This window comes from Pristiophorus japonicus, chromosome 5, assembly GCF_044704955.1.
Source record: "Pristiophorus japonicus isolate sPriJap1 chromosome 5, sPriJap1.hap1, whole genome shotgun sequence".
Lineage (NCBI taxonomy): Eukaryota > Metazoa > Chordata > Chondrichthyes > Pristiophoridae > Pristiophorus > Pristiophorus japonicus.
Genome location: NC_091981.1, coordinates 33,577,942 through 33,593,762, shown reverse-complemented (window position 1 = coordinate 33,593,762; position 15,821 = coordinate 33,577,942). Strand labels below are relative to the sequence as shown.

The window sequence follows — 15,821 nt, the reverse complement described above, 5'->3', positions numbered from 1 at the left end:
TTGTTGTCTGCCGTATTTCACTTCAAAAGTACTTCATTGGCTATAAAATGCTTTGAGACGTCCGGTGCTCGTGAAAGGCGCTATACAAATCAAAGTCTTTTCTTTCTTTCAAGCACCAGCCTTGCCCCCTGCACAGTTCGGGTATTGCTACATGTGTGGGCATGTCTCCACCATATGCAGTTATCATTCATTTCATTACAAGCCCTGGAAATACGGGGGAGTGTAATGAAGACCAGGGTTCTTGGAATTGTGAATATGGCATATGAACAGAAAATTCCACATCGAGCTGCTGACTGCAAATTATATACAAGTGAGGGGACTGAATAATCTATGAACATTAAAGGCAATGAGCGTAATAAGTTCTGGAGAACAAGGAAAGCCAAAGGTTCCTTTTTTTATTTTTCTATGACCAGCCACTTCCTTTTAAACCCCTTCCTGCTTCACCCCTCCATTCTTGCCTCAAACATCCAGGGGGAGGAGTTCATTGGCTTTTTTGATATCCAAAATGGAGACCATTCATCATCATAGGCAGTCCCTTGGAGTCGAAGATGACTTGCTTCCACTCTAAAAGTGAGTTCTCAGGTGACTGAACAGTCCAATGCGGGACCTACAGTCTCTGTCACAGGTGGGCTAGACAGTGGTTGAAGGAAAGAGTGGGTGGGGAGCCTGGGTTGACTCATGCTCCTTCCACTGTCTGCGCTTGATTTCTGCTTGTTCTCGGCGATGGGACTCAAGGTGCTCAGTGCCCTCCCGGATGCTCTTCCTCCACTTAGGGCGGTCTTTGGCCAGGGACTTCCAGGTGTCGGTGGGGATGTTGCACATTATCAAGGAGGCTTTGAAAGTGTCCTTGAAATGTTTCCTCTGCCCACCTGGGGCTCGCTTGCCGTGTCAAAACTCCGAGTAGAGCGCTTGCTTTGGGAGTCTCGTGTCAGGCATGCGGACGATGTGGCCCATGCAACGGAGCTGACCAAGTGTGGCCAATGCTGTTATGTATGCAATATCTTGTAACCAGCATTCTACCACCACCAGAGGGTGCATCTGTTGGAGTCCCAAGGGATCCTAGCATCCCTTGGGAGCACTGCATATAAGCATGGCCTCCCATGCTGTGCCGGCACTCGAGTCAGAATAAGGAGACTAAGTTCACACTTACTCAAGTCTACAGTACTCTGTGTCACATTGCTTTATTTGAGACTTAACAAATGCTTCAATGCTGGGGATGTTGGTCTGAGCGAGAACACTGACGGTGCATCTATCCTGCCAATGGATTTGCAGGATCTTGCGGAGGCAGCCAGGTGGTACTTCTCCATCATTTTGAGGTGTCTGCTGTATATAGTCCATGTCTCTGAACCATATAGGAGGGTGGGTATCACTACTGCCCTGTAGACCATAAGCTTGGTGCCAGATTTGAGGTCCTGGATTAATGTAGCTGCATCCACCCCTTCATCTTGGGCCTTGGTTCCCTCCATCCATTCTAGCCGCGAACCTCCAGCCTTCTGCAGTTTCTTTCCACCTCCCCCACCCTGCCCAAATACCCTGTTCAAGCTCCTCTGTTCAAGTTCCTCTTTTCCACAAGATCTACCTACTGCTTCCTGGACCCCCATTCTCGATGAAATTATCAATGGCTCGTTCTCCTCTGGGACTATTCCTTTTATTCCTTTCCCCATCAAAGCCCCTTCCCTCAAGGATGAGTGCCCTTGACCCTTCTATCTTTAGCAATTTTCACCCATCTCCAACACTCCTTTTCTCTTAAACATGTCATTGCTTTCCAACTCTGTGCCTATCTCTCATGTGGATCTACCAGACCAGCTTCTACCCTTCTCAATAGCAAAATGGCTCGAACCAAAGTTGTAACTGACCTCTGTGTCTGACCATGGTTCAGCCTCATTCTCCTCAATCTTTTCACACCATAACGACCAGGCCATCCTCCTCCAATACCTCTGCTACACTGTCTAGCTGCTTGGGATTGCCATATGTGGTTCCAAGGCATTTTTGAATGTGGCCAAAGCATCTTCAACAATGGCCTCTTTCCCTTTCTATGCATCATCACCTCTAGCATTATCATTGGCTCCTTCCTCTTTATTCACAGGTTGCTCCTTGGTATCCTTTTTAGACGTTAGGCCAACTTCCACATGCTCATCAATGGATGCCTGGCTCCCCTTTTCCAAGGCCCTGTCGAGTCTTTATCAGCCTGTGCTGTCAGACTGCTTACCTGACATTCAATATTGGATGAGTCATAACTCCCTCCAGCTCCGTCTTCAGAAGACCAAAGCCATCATCTCGGTCCCTGCCACAAATGCCACTCCCTTGCCACTGATTTCATTACCCTCTGACAATTGTCTCAGGCTGATCCAGATGGCAAGCTTCCTGTTTGAACTCGAGCTGAGTTTAGACCCCATATCCTTTCCATCACAAAGACTGCTTACGTCCTTCTCCAATATTTCTCCGCTCCATGTCTAGTTCAGCCCCTCTTCTGCTGAAAGTTTTATACACACCTGGAACCTTAGAATTATAAAATGATAAAGCACAGAAGGAGGCCATTCGGCCCAATGTTCCTGTGCCAACTATTTGATGGAGCTATCCAATGAATCCCACTCCCCTGCTCTTTCCTCATAGCTCTGAATTTTTTCCCCCTTCAAGTATTCATCCAATTCTCTCTCGAATGTTACAATTGAATTTACTTCCACCACTCTTATCAAATCCATTCATGATTTGAACGCATTTCCTCTTAACCATCACTGCTCGAAGGAGAAAAACCCCAGCTTCTCCAGTCTCCCACATTCCTGATACCATTCCAGTAAATCTCTTCTGCACCCTCCACATCCTTCTGAAAGTGTGGTGCTGTAGTAACAACTGCCCTTCTATATGGCTCAGAGACATGGACCATGTACAGTAGACACCTCAAGTCGCTGGAGAAATATCACCAACAATGTCTCTGCAAGATCCAACAAATCCCCTGGGAGAACAGACGCACCAACATTAGCATCCTCGACCAGGCCAACATCCCCAGCATTGAAGCACTGACCACACTCGATCAGCTCCGCTGGGCAGGCCACATAGTTTGAATTCCAGACACGAGGCTCCCAAAGCAAGCACTCTACTCGGAACTCCTTCACTTTAAGCGAGCCAAAGGTGGGCAGAGGAAACGTTCCAAGGATACCCTCAAAGCCTCCCTGATAAAGTGCAATATCCCCACCGACACCTGGGAGTCCCTGGCCGAAGACCGCCCTAAGTGGAGGAAGTGCATCCGAGAGGGCGCTGAGAACCTCAAGTCTCATCGCCGAGAGCATGCTGAAATCAAGCGCAGGCAGTGGAAAGAGCGTGCAGCAAACCAGTCCCACCCACCCTTTCCCTCAATGACTATTTGCCCCACCTGTGACAGGGATTGTAGTTCTCATTGGATTGTTCAGTCACCTAAGGACTCATTTTTGGAGTGGAAGCAAGTCTTCCTCGATTCCGAGGGACTGCCTATGATGATGATGCCCAGAATTGAACACAATACTCTAGCTGAAATGTAACCATTGTTTCATAAAGATTTTGCATAACGTCCACGCTTTTGTACTCTCTTTCTCTATTTATAAAGCCAAGGATACCCATGTGTTTTTTTTTAATAGCCTTCTCAACTTGTCCTGCCACCTTGAAAGATTTGTGTACATACACCCCCAGGTCTCTCCGTTCCAGCTTCCCCTTTAAAATTGCACCATTTAGTTCATATTGCCTCGTCTCTTATTTTCCCAACCAAAATGTATCACTTCACGTTTCTATTCACATACCGTTCCTCTAACTCTGGTCTTTTTGGAAAATGTTCCTCCTCCCCCTTGTCCCCTCTTCACTCACGACATTGCTTCAGCCATCTGAGTCCTAAACCTCACCTCTCTCTCTCCACATTTCCTTCTTTTCAAAACCTCCTCAGTACCCATCTCTCCAACCAAGCTTTTGGTTACATCTTGTAATATTTCCTTTCCTGGCTTATTGACCAACCATTTAACATGTTGACTACCCCTAAAGCTTCTTGAGATCTTTCTAACTTAAATGCAAGATGATGGTGGCAGCATCAATGGTTAATGAGAAGAATAATCTCTACTTCAGGCCAATTATGCTAGCTCTGCTAAAATGTTGCTTTTAAATGATTGATAACCATTCCAGAGTGCAAACCCCATAATGAATTACACATTAACATATTGCACATATTCCCTCTTTTGTATGATGTGTTCGGAGGTGCAAATATGGAGATCTAAAACAAAATATTTTGGTATTCTAATAACATAACTGGCCTGGAGCATTGTTAACTAGAACTGATATTCATTGTAGGCATCTGAAGCCTTGTATGACCAGACTGATGTATTTTGGGTGGTGTCCAACACCTTTTTGTTGTGAATGCCATGACTGTTTCTGTAAACAGGCTGTCAATACAAAATGAAATCTGTAGCTTTTAATCTCTTTTACTGGGCTAACGTTTAGATCAACCATTAATGTCTATTGCGGTCAAATGTAATTTGATGCCAATTTACAATTCTCAGGCGAGGAGAAAGTTCATTGCATGGAGTGTTCCTGTAGCATGGGATGTTTTACCACAAGAAGTGTTTGAGGTAGAGGCCATTGCATCTTTTGAGAACATTGGGAATGGTATTTGAAGCCAAGGAAGATATAGATCTATAGGGAGAGTGCAGGGCAGTGAGGTTAGTTTTGGATTGTTCCAGCAAAGAATCAACACAGACAATGACTGAATGGCCTCCTTCTGTGCTGTAAACCTCTGGTTCTAAATTGCTTGCTGGAGAACACATGATCTCTACTTTTCAGTTTGGCAGGTGGCAAATTTCCATGCCACAGACCTCTTTGTATTCAAATGTATTGACCAAATTTTTAAAAATTACAGAAGCAAAAGAGAATACAGATTAACAAAAATAAACTGAACAGCAGTGTACTTTAAAAACGGTTAACTATTCACAAAGATTATACCACACTCTTCAGGGTAACACTTTTCAGTTTCTTTGGTTGAGTTAATTTAAACAGGATGCAGTCTTAATCTTTTGGGAGCAGATGTTACACATGGAATATTCTTACCCAGGGAGTTTAATACATTTATGTCAGAATTAAACATTAGTTACATGACCTGCAACATTTATCCTGCTGACCCCTTGTGACATAAAGCTATTTCATTGAGCATGCAAGTCTTTGCACCTTGACAAACAATAATTTAATGAAAGAATGGACTTGCATTTATATAGCACCTATCATGGCCATTGTAGTCAATGAAGTACTTTTGAAGTGTAGACATTGTTGTATTGTATGAAAGCCAAAAACTTTCTTTTATATCTAGTGTCTTTTAATGTAGTAAAACAGGAGTGTTATCGGACAACATTTGACATCGAGCCACATAAGGATATATTCAGACATTAAATGCTTGGTCAAAGAGATAGGCTTTGAAGAGTGTCTTCACAGAGAGAGAGAGAGAGATGGAATACCAGGGCTTGGGGCCAATGATGGGATAAAGAAAATCAAGAATGCACAGGAGGCCAGAATTGAAGAAATGCAGAGTTCTCTGTGTTGTGGGAGTTTACAGAGATAGGAAGAGGGGAGCCCATGGACAGATTTGAACATGTGAATGAGAATTTTAAATGTGAGACGTTGCTGGATCAGGAGTCAATGTTGGTCAGTGAACATGGGTGGTGGGTGAATGGGACAGCAGAGTTTTGATCAGCTCAAGTTTAGAGAGTGTGGAAGATGGGGGGCACCTTCAACAATGAAGTATTCCCTCAGTACTGCACTGAGTGTCAGTCTGGATGATGAGCTCAAGTCTCCAGAGTGAGACTTGAACCCATGTCATTCTGACTCTGGGGCGAGAGTGTTACCACTGAGCCATGGCTTGCGCCTAATAAAGAGCTACAAACTTGTAAAGTTGTAATTCCTGTCTTGCATTTAAATCCAGAATGAATACTGGCACTAATTAGAAATTGCATTAACTGGGTGAGGTAGTGCATATTTAATATTTTAATCACCTTGCCCCTGTCCCCATCAAAGGAAATATTTTTATTTGCATTGATCTTTTGGCTGTCCTTTGACTCCTGATGTACCTTCTGGGCCTCTACACATGTGTTAGTTACTTCTGCCCTTACAGGCATTTCCATTAAATATTCTGCTGTGACTTGATGGATGGGCCAATTTTTTCTGATTCGCTCTGTTCTCAAATAGTGCCATACATCACGTACACTAATTGTTCTCCCAAAAAGCTGTTGATGCTGGGTCAATTAAAATCACGACTGACATCCATAGATTTTTGTTAGGTAAAGTTATCGAAGGATATGAAACAAAAGGCTGCCAAATAGAGTTAGGCCACAGATCAGCCATGATCTAACTGAATGAACGATAACACGCTGCGGGGCTGAATGGCCGCCTCCTGTTCATACGTTCCTAGATCTCAAACCCCCTCCCTTCCAAGCATTGTCTGACACTAGGGCAATCTCTATTGCTTATGAGCAGCCCCACTCTCCTAACTTCCAATCCCCAGGCACTTCATCATCTGGTTCACCAGCTGTGAGGTGGAAAGTGTTGCTACCCAGGATGGTGATCGGAGCGATATACTCTAATCATTCAACAGCCGTGGCACAGTGGGTAGCACTCTTGCCTTGAAGGCAGAAGCTTGTGGGATCAAGTCCCACTCCATCAGCCTCCAGCACAAAATCTAGGCTGACACTTCAGTGCAGTACTGAGGGAGTGCTGCTGTGACTGAGGTGCTGTAATTCAGGTGAGATTTTAAACCCTCTCTGCCCCCTTGGGTGGACCTGAAAGATCCCATGGGACTCCTCAAAGAAGAACAAGGAGGTTCTGCCCAGTGTATTGGATAATATCGATCCCTCAACCAATATCGCAAGATGGTCATTATCACATTGCTGTCTGTGGGAGCTTGCTGTGTGCAATTTGGTTGCTGTGATTCCTATATTACAACAGTAACTACACTTCAAAGGTACTTCGTTGGTTGTAAAGTGCTTAGGGACGTCCTGAGATCGTGAAAGCAGCGATAGAAATTCGAATCTTTCTTTAATGGTCAAATATTAAAACTCCCATCAGACCTGTGACCTGAGCACCTCACTGGGCGTCGCCACAACCTCCAAAAGCATGTCCTCATTGAGAAAAGCTCGTTCTCAACTGCACTTCCTTGCTAGCAGGTCATTTCACTTTTAATGGGTGACTTATATATATTTAGCAAGGTCGTATGTATTCTAATGCTCAGTGAACTCCATAAATGAACGATATTAAAAAAACACATTTTCTCACTTGTGACGGCTGGGTACCCAACCGCATTTAATATTTCAGTACAAGTAGCTAATAAATCTTTATCACGGGCTAATATCTTGAACGGTCTCGCAATATACTTGCTGCACCTAACCATGGTACTAGACGTGACATACACCGGAGAACCAAAAATTGCATCACCCCGGCTATTCATTTCTTAACTATTCTTATTAAAGATGACCTTTGCAACTTTAATTTTTTTTAATGAAAACCCGAACTTGCTTTCAATCTTGCAAAGAGTAACCGTGGCTCCTGGGGTGTATCCATTGCCTGATGGAATCAATCCAGGCGCAGAGGGCAGTAACAGGCTGTCAATGTTTGGGTACATGTCTCGTTGGCTCTATCGGGGGCAAATGTGTCTCCGCCTATTAAACAAGTCCTGTGCTTTCTGCCTTGAATGGTGAGATCAGGAACTCGTGCCTCTCTTTCTGGGGGAGTCACAAAGTTTTGCAAATGTTATTTTCGAATATTGAGCCAAGAACTGATTGAATGGGGAGGGAAGGGGTGGGATGTCGGTCCAGCGGGAGAGAATGAGACGAAGTGGATGTTCCAGTGAGAGTTTAGCCCAGGGATGGAGAAGGCTGGCGATGTGTGGCCACGCTGGGTTGATTCTCCAGGATCCCAGGGACCTGCAGTGCTGAGTTTGGGAAGACACCTTCAACGACCTGAGTTCTGACCGGATTGTCACTCGGTGCTGCCATCGACTTGTCTGGGATGTGAGCTCTCCTTCAGCCAACAATTAAACGGCAGTCACCTTTTCCAACCGACCATTCAGCTCAAAGCAATGACTTTCGAAATGAAAAAGGATGGACTGAAGGAGAGGAGAGGAGGGGAGGTGGCATGAGTCGCTCATTCAGTTGAGCTGCCTGGCAGGGGAGCGAAGTCTTGGTGTCAGTAAAAAGTGCAGGTACTGTCATTGTGTCCGAGGTGAGAGACTGGCCCCACCTCCTCTTAATTGGCTGGCTTTAAATATTCGAGCGGCCAGGGCTGGGGCAGAGCCATTCGAGCCGGCGTCAGCGCGGATTCGATCGCGGATCATCCAGGACCACCAGCATGGGGAGGGCGAGGAGCGAGTGTGCGGCCAGCTACAGCCTTTGCTTCCTGGTGCTGCTCGCCCTGACTTGGCTGCCTCGCTGCCCGGGAGAAGGAGTCGCCAGCCGCCTCCCGTACAGCGGACCCCAGACTGTCCCTCAAGAGCCCCACTCCAGCCCAGCACACGGCAACTCCAGCGAGGAAAAGTCGCCGACATCGTACAAGATCGTCATCTTCGATTGGCATCATGTGCAGGACCCCTACCTCATCGCTGTCTGGATTTTGGTGGCCATTCTCGCGAAGACTGGTGAGCGATTGGGGTCTCCACTAGATGTTTTCCTGGGTCTCTCTCTCTCTCTCTCTCTCTCTCGCCTTTACCTTGGGGGTTGCCCTCTTGTTCTTGCAAACTAATTTTGGATTGTGTGCCCTAGAAAAGCAGCGTGGATAAATTGCTTTGAAAATGAACCGTGGCACATTCAAGGGAGAGCTTCGCTTGAAATTGATATTTTTAGTTACATAATCCTAGGTGTCTGTTTCTCTGTATCATGCAGGTCTGTGCAGCTATATATCCGGTCAGTCATTTTTTAATTGATTTTTTTTAATATGCTTTGTTAAACTTACCAGATAAATGATCTGAAAGACCTGTGCAGGAAGACTTTATCACCTCCTCCTCCTGCCAGGAAGTTGACCCCTTGCCCGTCATAGCCAGAGAATCTCCTGCAATGGTTTCTCTTTCCGCCCCCGAATTGTTATCTCTGGGGTCCCACAAGGATCTATCCTTGGCCCCCTCCTATTTCTCATGCTGCCCCTCGGCGACATCATCCGAAAACACAGCATCAGTTTCCACATGTACGCGTGCAACACCCAGCTCTACCTCACCGCTACCTCTCTCGACCCCTCCACTCTAGATTGTCAGACTGCTTTGCTGACATCCAGTACTGGATGAGCAGAAATTTCCTCCAACTTTGGGAAGACCAAAGTAATTTTTTTTCGATCCCTGCCACAAACTCCGTTCCCTTGCCACTGACTCCATCTCTCTCCCTAGCTTCTGTCTGAGGCTGAATCTGTCACAGCCTTGCTGTCATATTTGACCCTGAGATGAGTTTCTGACCACATCTGCGCCATAACTAAAACCACCTATTTCCATTTCTGTAACATCGCCCGACTTTGCCTCTGCCTCAGGTCACCTGCTGCTGAAACCCTCATCCGTGTCTTTGTTGCCTCCTCCTCTTGACTATTCCAGCTCATTCCTAGCTGTCTTTCCACGTTTCATCCGTAACCTATCCAAAACTCTGTTGCCCGTGTCCTAACTTGCACCAAGTCTCATTCACCTATCAACCTGTGCTTGTTGATCTACATTAGCACCTGATTAAGCAATGCCTCATGTTTAAAACAAATTCTTTATGTTCAAATCCCTCCATGGCCTCATCCATCCCTATCTCAGTAATGTCCTCCAGCCCCACAACTCTCAGATCTCTGCACTCCTCCAATTCTGGCCTCTTGAGCATCCACGATTTTAATTGGCGGTCGTGCCTTCCGCTGCCAAGGCCCTAAGCCCTGGAATTTCCTCCCTAAAGCTCTTTTCCCCTCTACCTCCCCCTCCTCCTTTACGACACTCCTTAAAACCTACCTTTTGGTCACATGCCCTAATATATCTTTGTCTGGCTCGGTGTCAAATTTGTTTGGTAATGCTCCTGTACAGTGCCTTGGGATGTTTTACTATGTTAAAGGCGCTATATAAATACTTGTTGCTAGAATAGGAGTTTCATGGACTCAAAGACTGTTTGCATAACTTGCCCAAGTTGTCATTTGTTGAGTATAGATTGTGGCTGTGGGCAGACTTTTCAATCATGGGCTGATCTCTCTACTAAATCTGATCCTGGCACAATCTCTCTTTCATCCCTTCCCACTCACACCTAGTGAGCACTTTTAATGTAACTACATGTGCTATTAAATGGATGGTCTGATATAATAAATCTGGTTAAGAAGGGCATTTTGGGACAGTAACAGGCTATCAATTTTTAGAGCAGCTATCAAACGTTTCCCCATCATGGTAAATGTCTCGATGTATTAACCATGTCCTGTGCTTTCTGACTTGTTCAAAGTCTAACTTTTGAGATCTGGAAATTATGGGTTTCTTGGGGAAATCACAAGTTTTGAAGATTTATTTCGGAGGATTGGTTTTAACAAAACAAAATGATTAAATTGAGAGGAAAGTATGCATGGATGTGATATATGTTTGGCGAAGAATTGAATGAGACCAATGAGACTAAATGGAGTTTACTGTTCCAGTGAACAATAGCCCAGGCATATAATGGCCCAAAACTTCCTGTCAATGAACAGCGCCCACCATTAGTTAGATTTGCCCATGCCCACTTATTCTCCATGATGCAAGTTGCTGGAAGTGTGAGATGGAAACGATACAGCGCCTTCTACAGGGTATCTGAGATCTGAGTGAATAAGGCAAACAACTGTGTGTCTCCTTAACCAATCACATCGATAGATTGTGAAATGAACAGTGTAAAGACTGAACAATGAAGTGTAAGTTAAAATACTGAATTCAATGTTAAATCAGAAAGAGAAATAAAGGGAAAGAAAAATTTGAGAGAGAGAGAAAGAAAAGAAAGTAAAAAAATTAAGTTCCATTTAAATTTAAAAAATCTCCGACAACAATTAAAACCTGAAGGAATGAGACACCACACTTGTAATAGTTAATTTTCAGTGGCAGAGAGGTTGGCTGGCAGTATTTAACATCACATTTTAAAAAATGTACTTCTACTTGAAATTATTTGACTTAACTTTTTGTAGCGTGTTTACTTCGTATCTACAGTGTAAATACAGCAACTTCACACCGCTCAATGCATTTGAATGGGGAGTCAGACTGCAAGGTGCTGTTTTCATAGAATCATAGAATGGTACAACACCGAAGGAGGCCAATCGACCTATCAAGTCAGCGCCGGCTCTTTCAAAGAGCAATCCACTTAGTCTCACTTTCCCGCTCTTTTCCCCACTAGCTTTTTGCATCTCCGACAGCAACTTCTCGATTTTCTGCAGTTAATCACACAACTGCCCTCGCTTGATGATGTTGTGGCAATTGAACTTCAATAATGGTGAGCTCTATTAGCCTCACTGTTGTTTTGACAACTATTTTTGGACCAATATAGGTCAGCTCCAGTCGTGCTGGTTGCCTTTTATCTCTTATACTGGGGCCAATTGTAGGAATTGCTTCTCCATGCTGAGAACAGTTGACTCAAGAAAGAACAGGGATTGAACCATGACCATTTCTGGGCAGCAGGGATCAACTAATCATTGTCTTTTACCAGCTGAGCCATGTACGGAGCTACCAAGCAGTGAATTCATCCTGTTGCCTTATTTTAAAAATTGGAGTGTTATAATTATGATTTTCGACTTGAGCTTTAAAAATACCTTAATTATTTAGTTTCGTTTTCAAATTGCCCTGTTAATATCCAAGAACCGGCAGCTTGTTCTTGCTTTCAGCATTGCTGGACAGGATGAAAGGGGCAATGACTTCCCAAAGATATGCTTGGCAAATGTTTTGTTTTGGGGAGATGGAGCAGTATATCACCACAAAGATCATGTCTTTGACACATTCCTGTTTGCTCTCTTCCCAAAAGATGGGGTTTGATTCCATGGGCACTCTGCCGCCATTCAGTGGTCCTTTATCTATGAGTCTGGAGAGGGAGTGTCAGCAGGCTATTGCTCCCACTGTGGGGTGGGTAGAAAGAAGGAAGAGGGCATTGCAGCCATGACCAAACCCTGGTCACATTTAGGAAATTTTCTGGCAGGAGTCGCTGGATCCCAATCAAAATCGAGAGCCAAGGCCTGACCAAACTTACTAAGCTGGGAAAAAATGAGGCCAGTTTTAATGGTTCTATAGCCACCGTGGCTAATTTGTCTCACCCAATGCAAACTTGGAACTTTCTTATCTGGGAGGGGATAAAGGTTTCCCAAATTGTTTTCAGAGAGAGTGATCATTTAATGAATAAAGAAGAACCAGTATTTTAAAGGCTGGACTAAAGTTGTGTTCTAAATTATGAGGTAAATATTTTCCCGAGATAAAAATTTTTCCTAGCTGCAATTTCCTCTTTAGTTTTCTCTCACCCACTGTACCCCCCCTCTCCAAAACCACCATTTTTCTCCTCTTTCCCCGAAGACATTCTATGTTTGCTTCCACGAGTGCTGATGTCCCTCTGTCTGTTTGTCAAGCCATCGCTCTTCATCTTGTGATGCCGGTTGGTGAATGGATCTTTCTCCCTTGATGTCCACATGTGCGTACTTCCAGCGAAAGTCACTGGGGTGGGGGCAGGGAACGAACTAAGCTCTTTCCCATGACCCTCCAAAAGTGGTGCTGAAGCTGATTTGCAGCATACTTACTTCCTTCTTGGCTAAGATCAGCTAACTCAGTGTGGAGTGGAACGTGATCCTTGTCTACGGCTCACTACGGCTCACTTACATACTGACTTTACTATATGAGCCCTTTAGGGAGTCTCTGGGCAATTGCTTCTGTAACCAGGTACAGAGTGCCTTCTAAACTTGCATGTTTCCTATTCCTTTGTTTTTTTGGAGTTGTAGAAAAGGGAGCATTAAATATTTAAATTGTCGGTTTCTTCACTCGATACATAAGGGAAGGGAACTTCACTGATCCAAAATGTTTTGTTTGTACGAACTTCAGAAGAAAGTCAAGATGTACTTGTGTGCATATGTCTTGTATGCTGACACTAAGTAGACATTGTATTTTGTTTCAGGCAAGGTTGTTTATTTCATGACACAAACATGGTACAATACAATGGATGACTTCTACAATGTGATTGGCTGAAGATGTAAGGCATTAAGGTTGAATTCCTGAATGGTTGGTAAAGACTTGATGGCTGAATGCAATTTTTATTGGGTTCCTTACTTTCTCCCATCTCTCCTCACAAGAAAGCACAGACATTTGTACAGTTTTGTGGGTATTCACAATCTTCTGGTAGCCATTCTTCATGTCCAAGTATCAGCAGTAAGTGCTAGCAAGCCTATTTTGTTGTAATACCCGCCCTCCTGTATGGCTCAGAAACATGGACCATGTACAATAGACACCTCAAGTCACTGAAGAAATACCACCAACGATGTCTCCGCATGAACCTACAAATCCCCTGGGAGGACAGACGCACCAACATTAGTGTCCTTGACCAGGCCAACATAGAAACGTGGCAACAAAGAAAATAGGAGCAGTAGTAGGTTATTCGGCCCTTCGAGTCTGCACCTCTATTCACTATGATCATGGCTGATCCTCTATCTCAGCACCATATTCCCGCTTTTTCCCCATACCCCTTGATGCCTTTTGTTTCTCGAAATCTATCTATCTCCCTCTTAAATATATTCAGTGACTTGGCCTCCACAGCCTTCTGTGGTAGAGAATTCCACAGGTTCACCACCCTCTGAGTGAAAAAATGTCTCCTCATCTCGGTCCTAAATTTCCTACTCCATAGCCTGAGACTGTGACCCCTTGTTCTAGACTTTCCAGCCAGGGAAAACATCCTCCCCACATCCAGTCTTTCCAACCCAGCATTGAAGCACTGACCACACTTGATCAGCTCCGCTGGGCAGGCCACATTGTCCGAATGCCAGACACGAGACTCCCAATGCAAGCGCTCTACTCGGAACTCCTTCACGGCAAACGAGCCAAAGGTGGGCAGAGGAATCGTTACACTTTATCAGGGAGGCTTTGTCCTTGTAATATCCCCACCGACACCTGTGAGTCCCTGGCCAAAGACCGCCCTAAGTGGAGGAAGTGCATCCAGGAGGGCGCTGAGCACCTTGAGTCTCATTGCTGAGAGCATGTAGAAATCAAGCGCAGGTAGTGGAGAGAGGGTGTGGCAAACCTGTCCCACCCTCCCTTACCCTTAACGATTATCTGTCCCATCTGTGACAGGGACTGTGGCTCTCATATTGGATTGTTCAGCCACTTAAGGACTCATTTTAAGAGTGGAAGCAAGTCTTCCTTGATTCCGAGGGACTTCCTATGATGATGGTGATGATTTTGACTGTGGAGGGCATTGTCATTGATTGCAGATGAAAAAACCCAGCCGGCTGTCGCTCACTTGCAATCAGATGTTGGCTCAGTTGGTAGTACTCTCGCCTGAGAGTCAGAAGGTTGTAGGTTCAAGCCCTACTCCATAGACTGTACTGAGGGAGTGCTGCACTGTTGGAGGTGCCATCTTTTGCATGAAAAGTTAAACCAAAGTCTTCCCTCTCTGGTGGATGCAAACGATCCCATGGCAGTATTTGAAGAGCAGGGGAGTCTTCCTGTTCTCAAAGCCAATGTTTATCCCTCGCTAAAACCGATTATCTGGTCACTAACTCATTACACTTTGAGAGATTTTGCTGCGAGCAAATTGGCTGCCGCATTTCCTACATTCCAACAGTTCAAAAGTATTTCATTGGTTGTATGGTGCTTTGGGAGGTCCTGTGGTCATGAAAGGCACTATCTAAATGCAAAAAAGAAACAAAGAACTTGCATTTCTATAACTCCTTTCACGACCTCGGGACATCCTAACGCACTTTACAGCCGATGAAGTACTGTTGAAATGTAATCACTGGTTGTAATTTAGAGAAATGCAAGTTCATCCTTCCTTTCTCCTTTCTCATTAGTAGCAGCAACCCAAGCCATCACTTTGCTAACATTGCTTAGGGTAACTGCAGCTGAGTGCTTTATATGTCCATAGCAATGAAAGTAGAAGAGTAAACAATACTAATACTTAGCGACTTAATGATAGACTTGATAATTAGGCATTCACAATTGTAAGTTCCTTGGTGATCAATATTCATAAATGCCTCATTGAGTTTGTTTTGTTAAAAAATGTATTCTCTGAATTATTGGGAAACAATTGATGAGAGCAGAATAGCCAATTGCTCATTAGTCAATCATTAATGTACCCGAGTATTGATTTAAGTACCTGTACAAGTGCAAGGCAAACAACTAATTCATCGTCTTTTTTGACTCTAAATGATTTACATTGTTTCCCCTTTTATATCAAATATATAAACAAGGATCGATCTTTTAGCATTTACCAAACAAAATCAATGGCAGAACATGGAATTGGATAAGACGTTTATTTAAAAGAAGATTGGAGAGGAGAGCTTTTGAGTGACGATGACTTGTTGGGAAGGGAGAAGAGGAAAGGGGAAAAATTAGATGGAATCCTACAGGGCGTGATCCTTGAACCCTTGTTGATTCTAATCTACACTAATGACCTGCATATTGAAACCAAATGTAAACTTGTCAAGTTTGCTACTGATAGCAACATTGCTTTCATATAATCCGAGATCTGTGGCAGCACAGCTGGTTTCTGATGTACAGGTCTCTAATCACTGGCTGCAAACCTGCCTGGATGACTTAGTGCTTTAATATGCTTTTTTAATAAAGGGGTTTCCCAACCTTGAGTATGTAGGAGAGGGCCCTATATGACTTCACGTGATATCTTCCATGTCGCGGGTTG

The 15,821-nt window shown here is 44.3% G+C and overlaps 1 protein-coding gene across 2 annotated transcripts in view; it reads left to right on the top strand.

Annotated features, from left to right (window-relative positions):
* The window catches only part of slc9a3.1 (solute carrier family 9 member A3, tandem duplicate 1), a 152,070-nt gene that overhangs the window by 40,797 nt on the left and 95,452 nt on the right, over positions 1 to 15,821 (top strand). Inside the window, exon 1 of one of the 2 annotated variants that reach the window (XM_070880483.1) lies at positions 7,851 to 8,629. The exons of the other annotated variant lie outside the window; for it this stretch is intronic. Within the exon in view, the coding sequence (XP_070736584.1) occupies positions 8,344 to 8,629 (286 nt within the window). The 5' untranslated portion in view covers positions 7,851 to 8,343. Of the gene's footprint in view, positions 1 to 7,850; positions 8,630 to 15,821 lie in introns of those variants that run through there. 2 annotated transcript variants of the gene reach the window in all.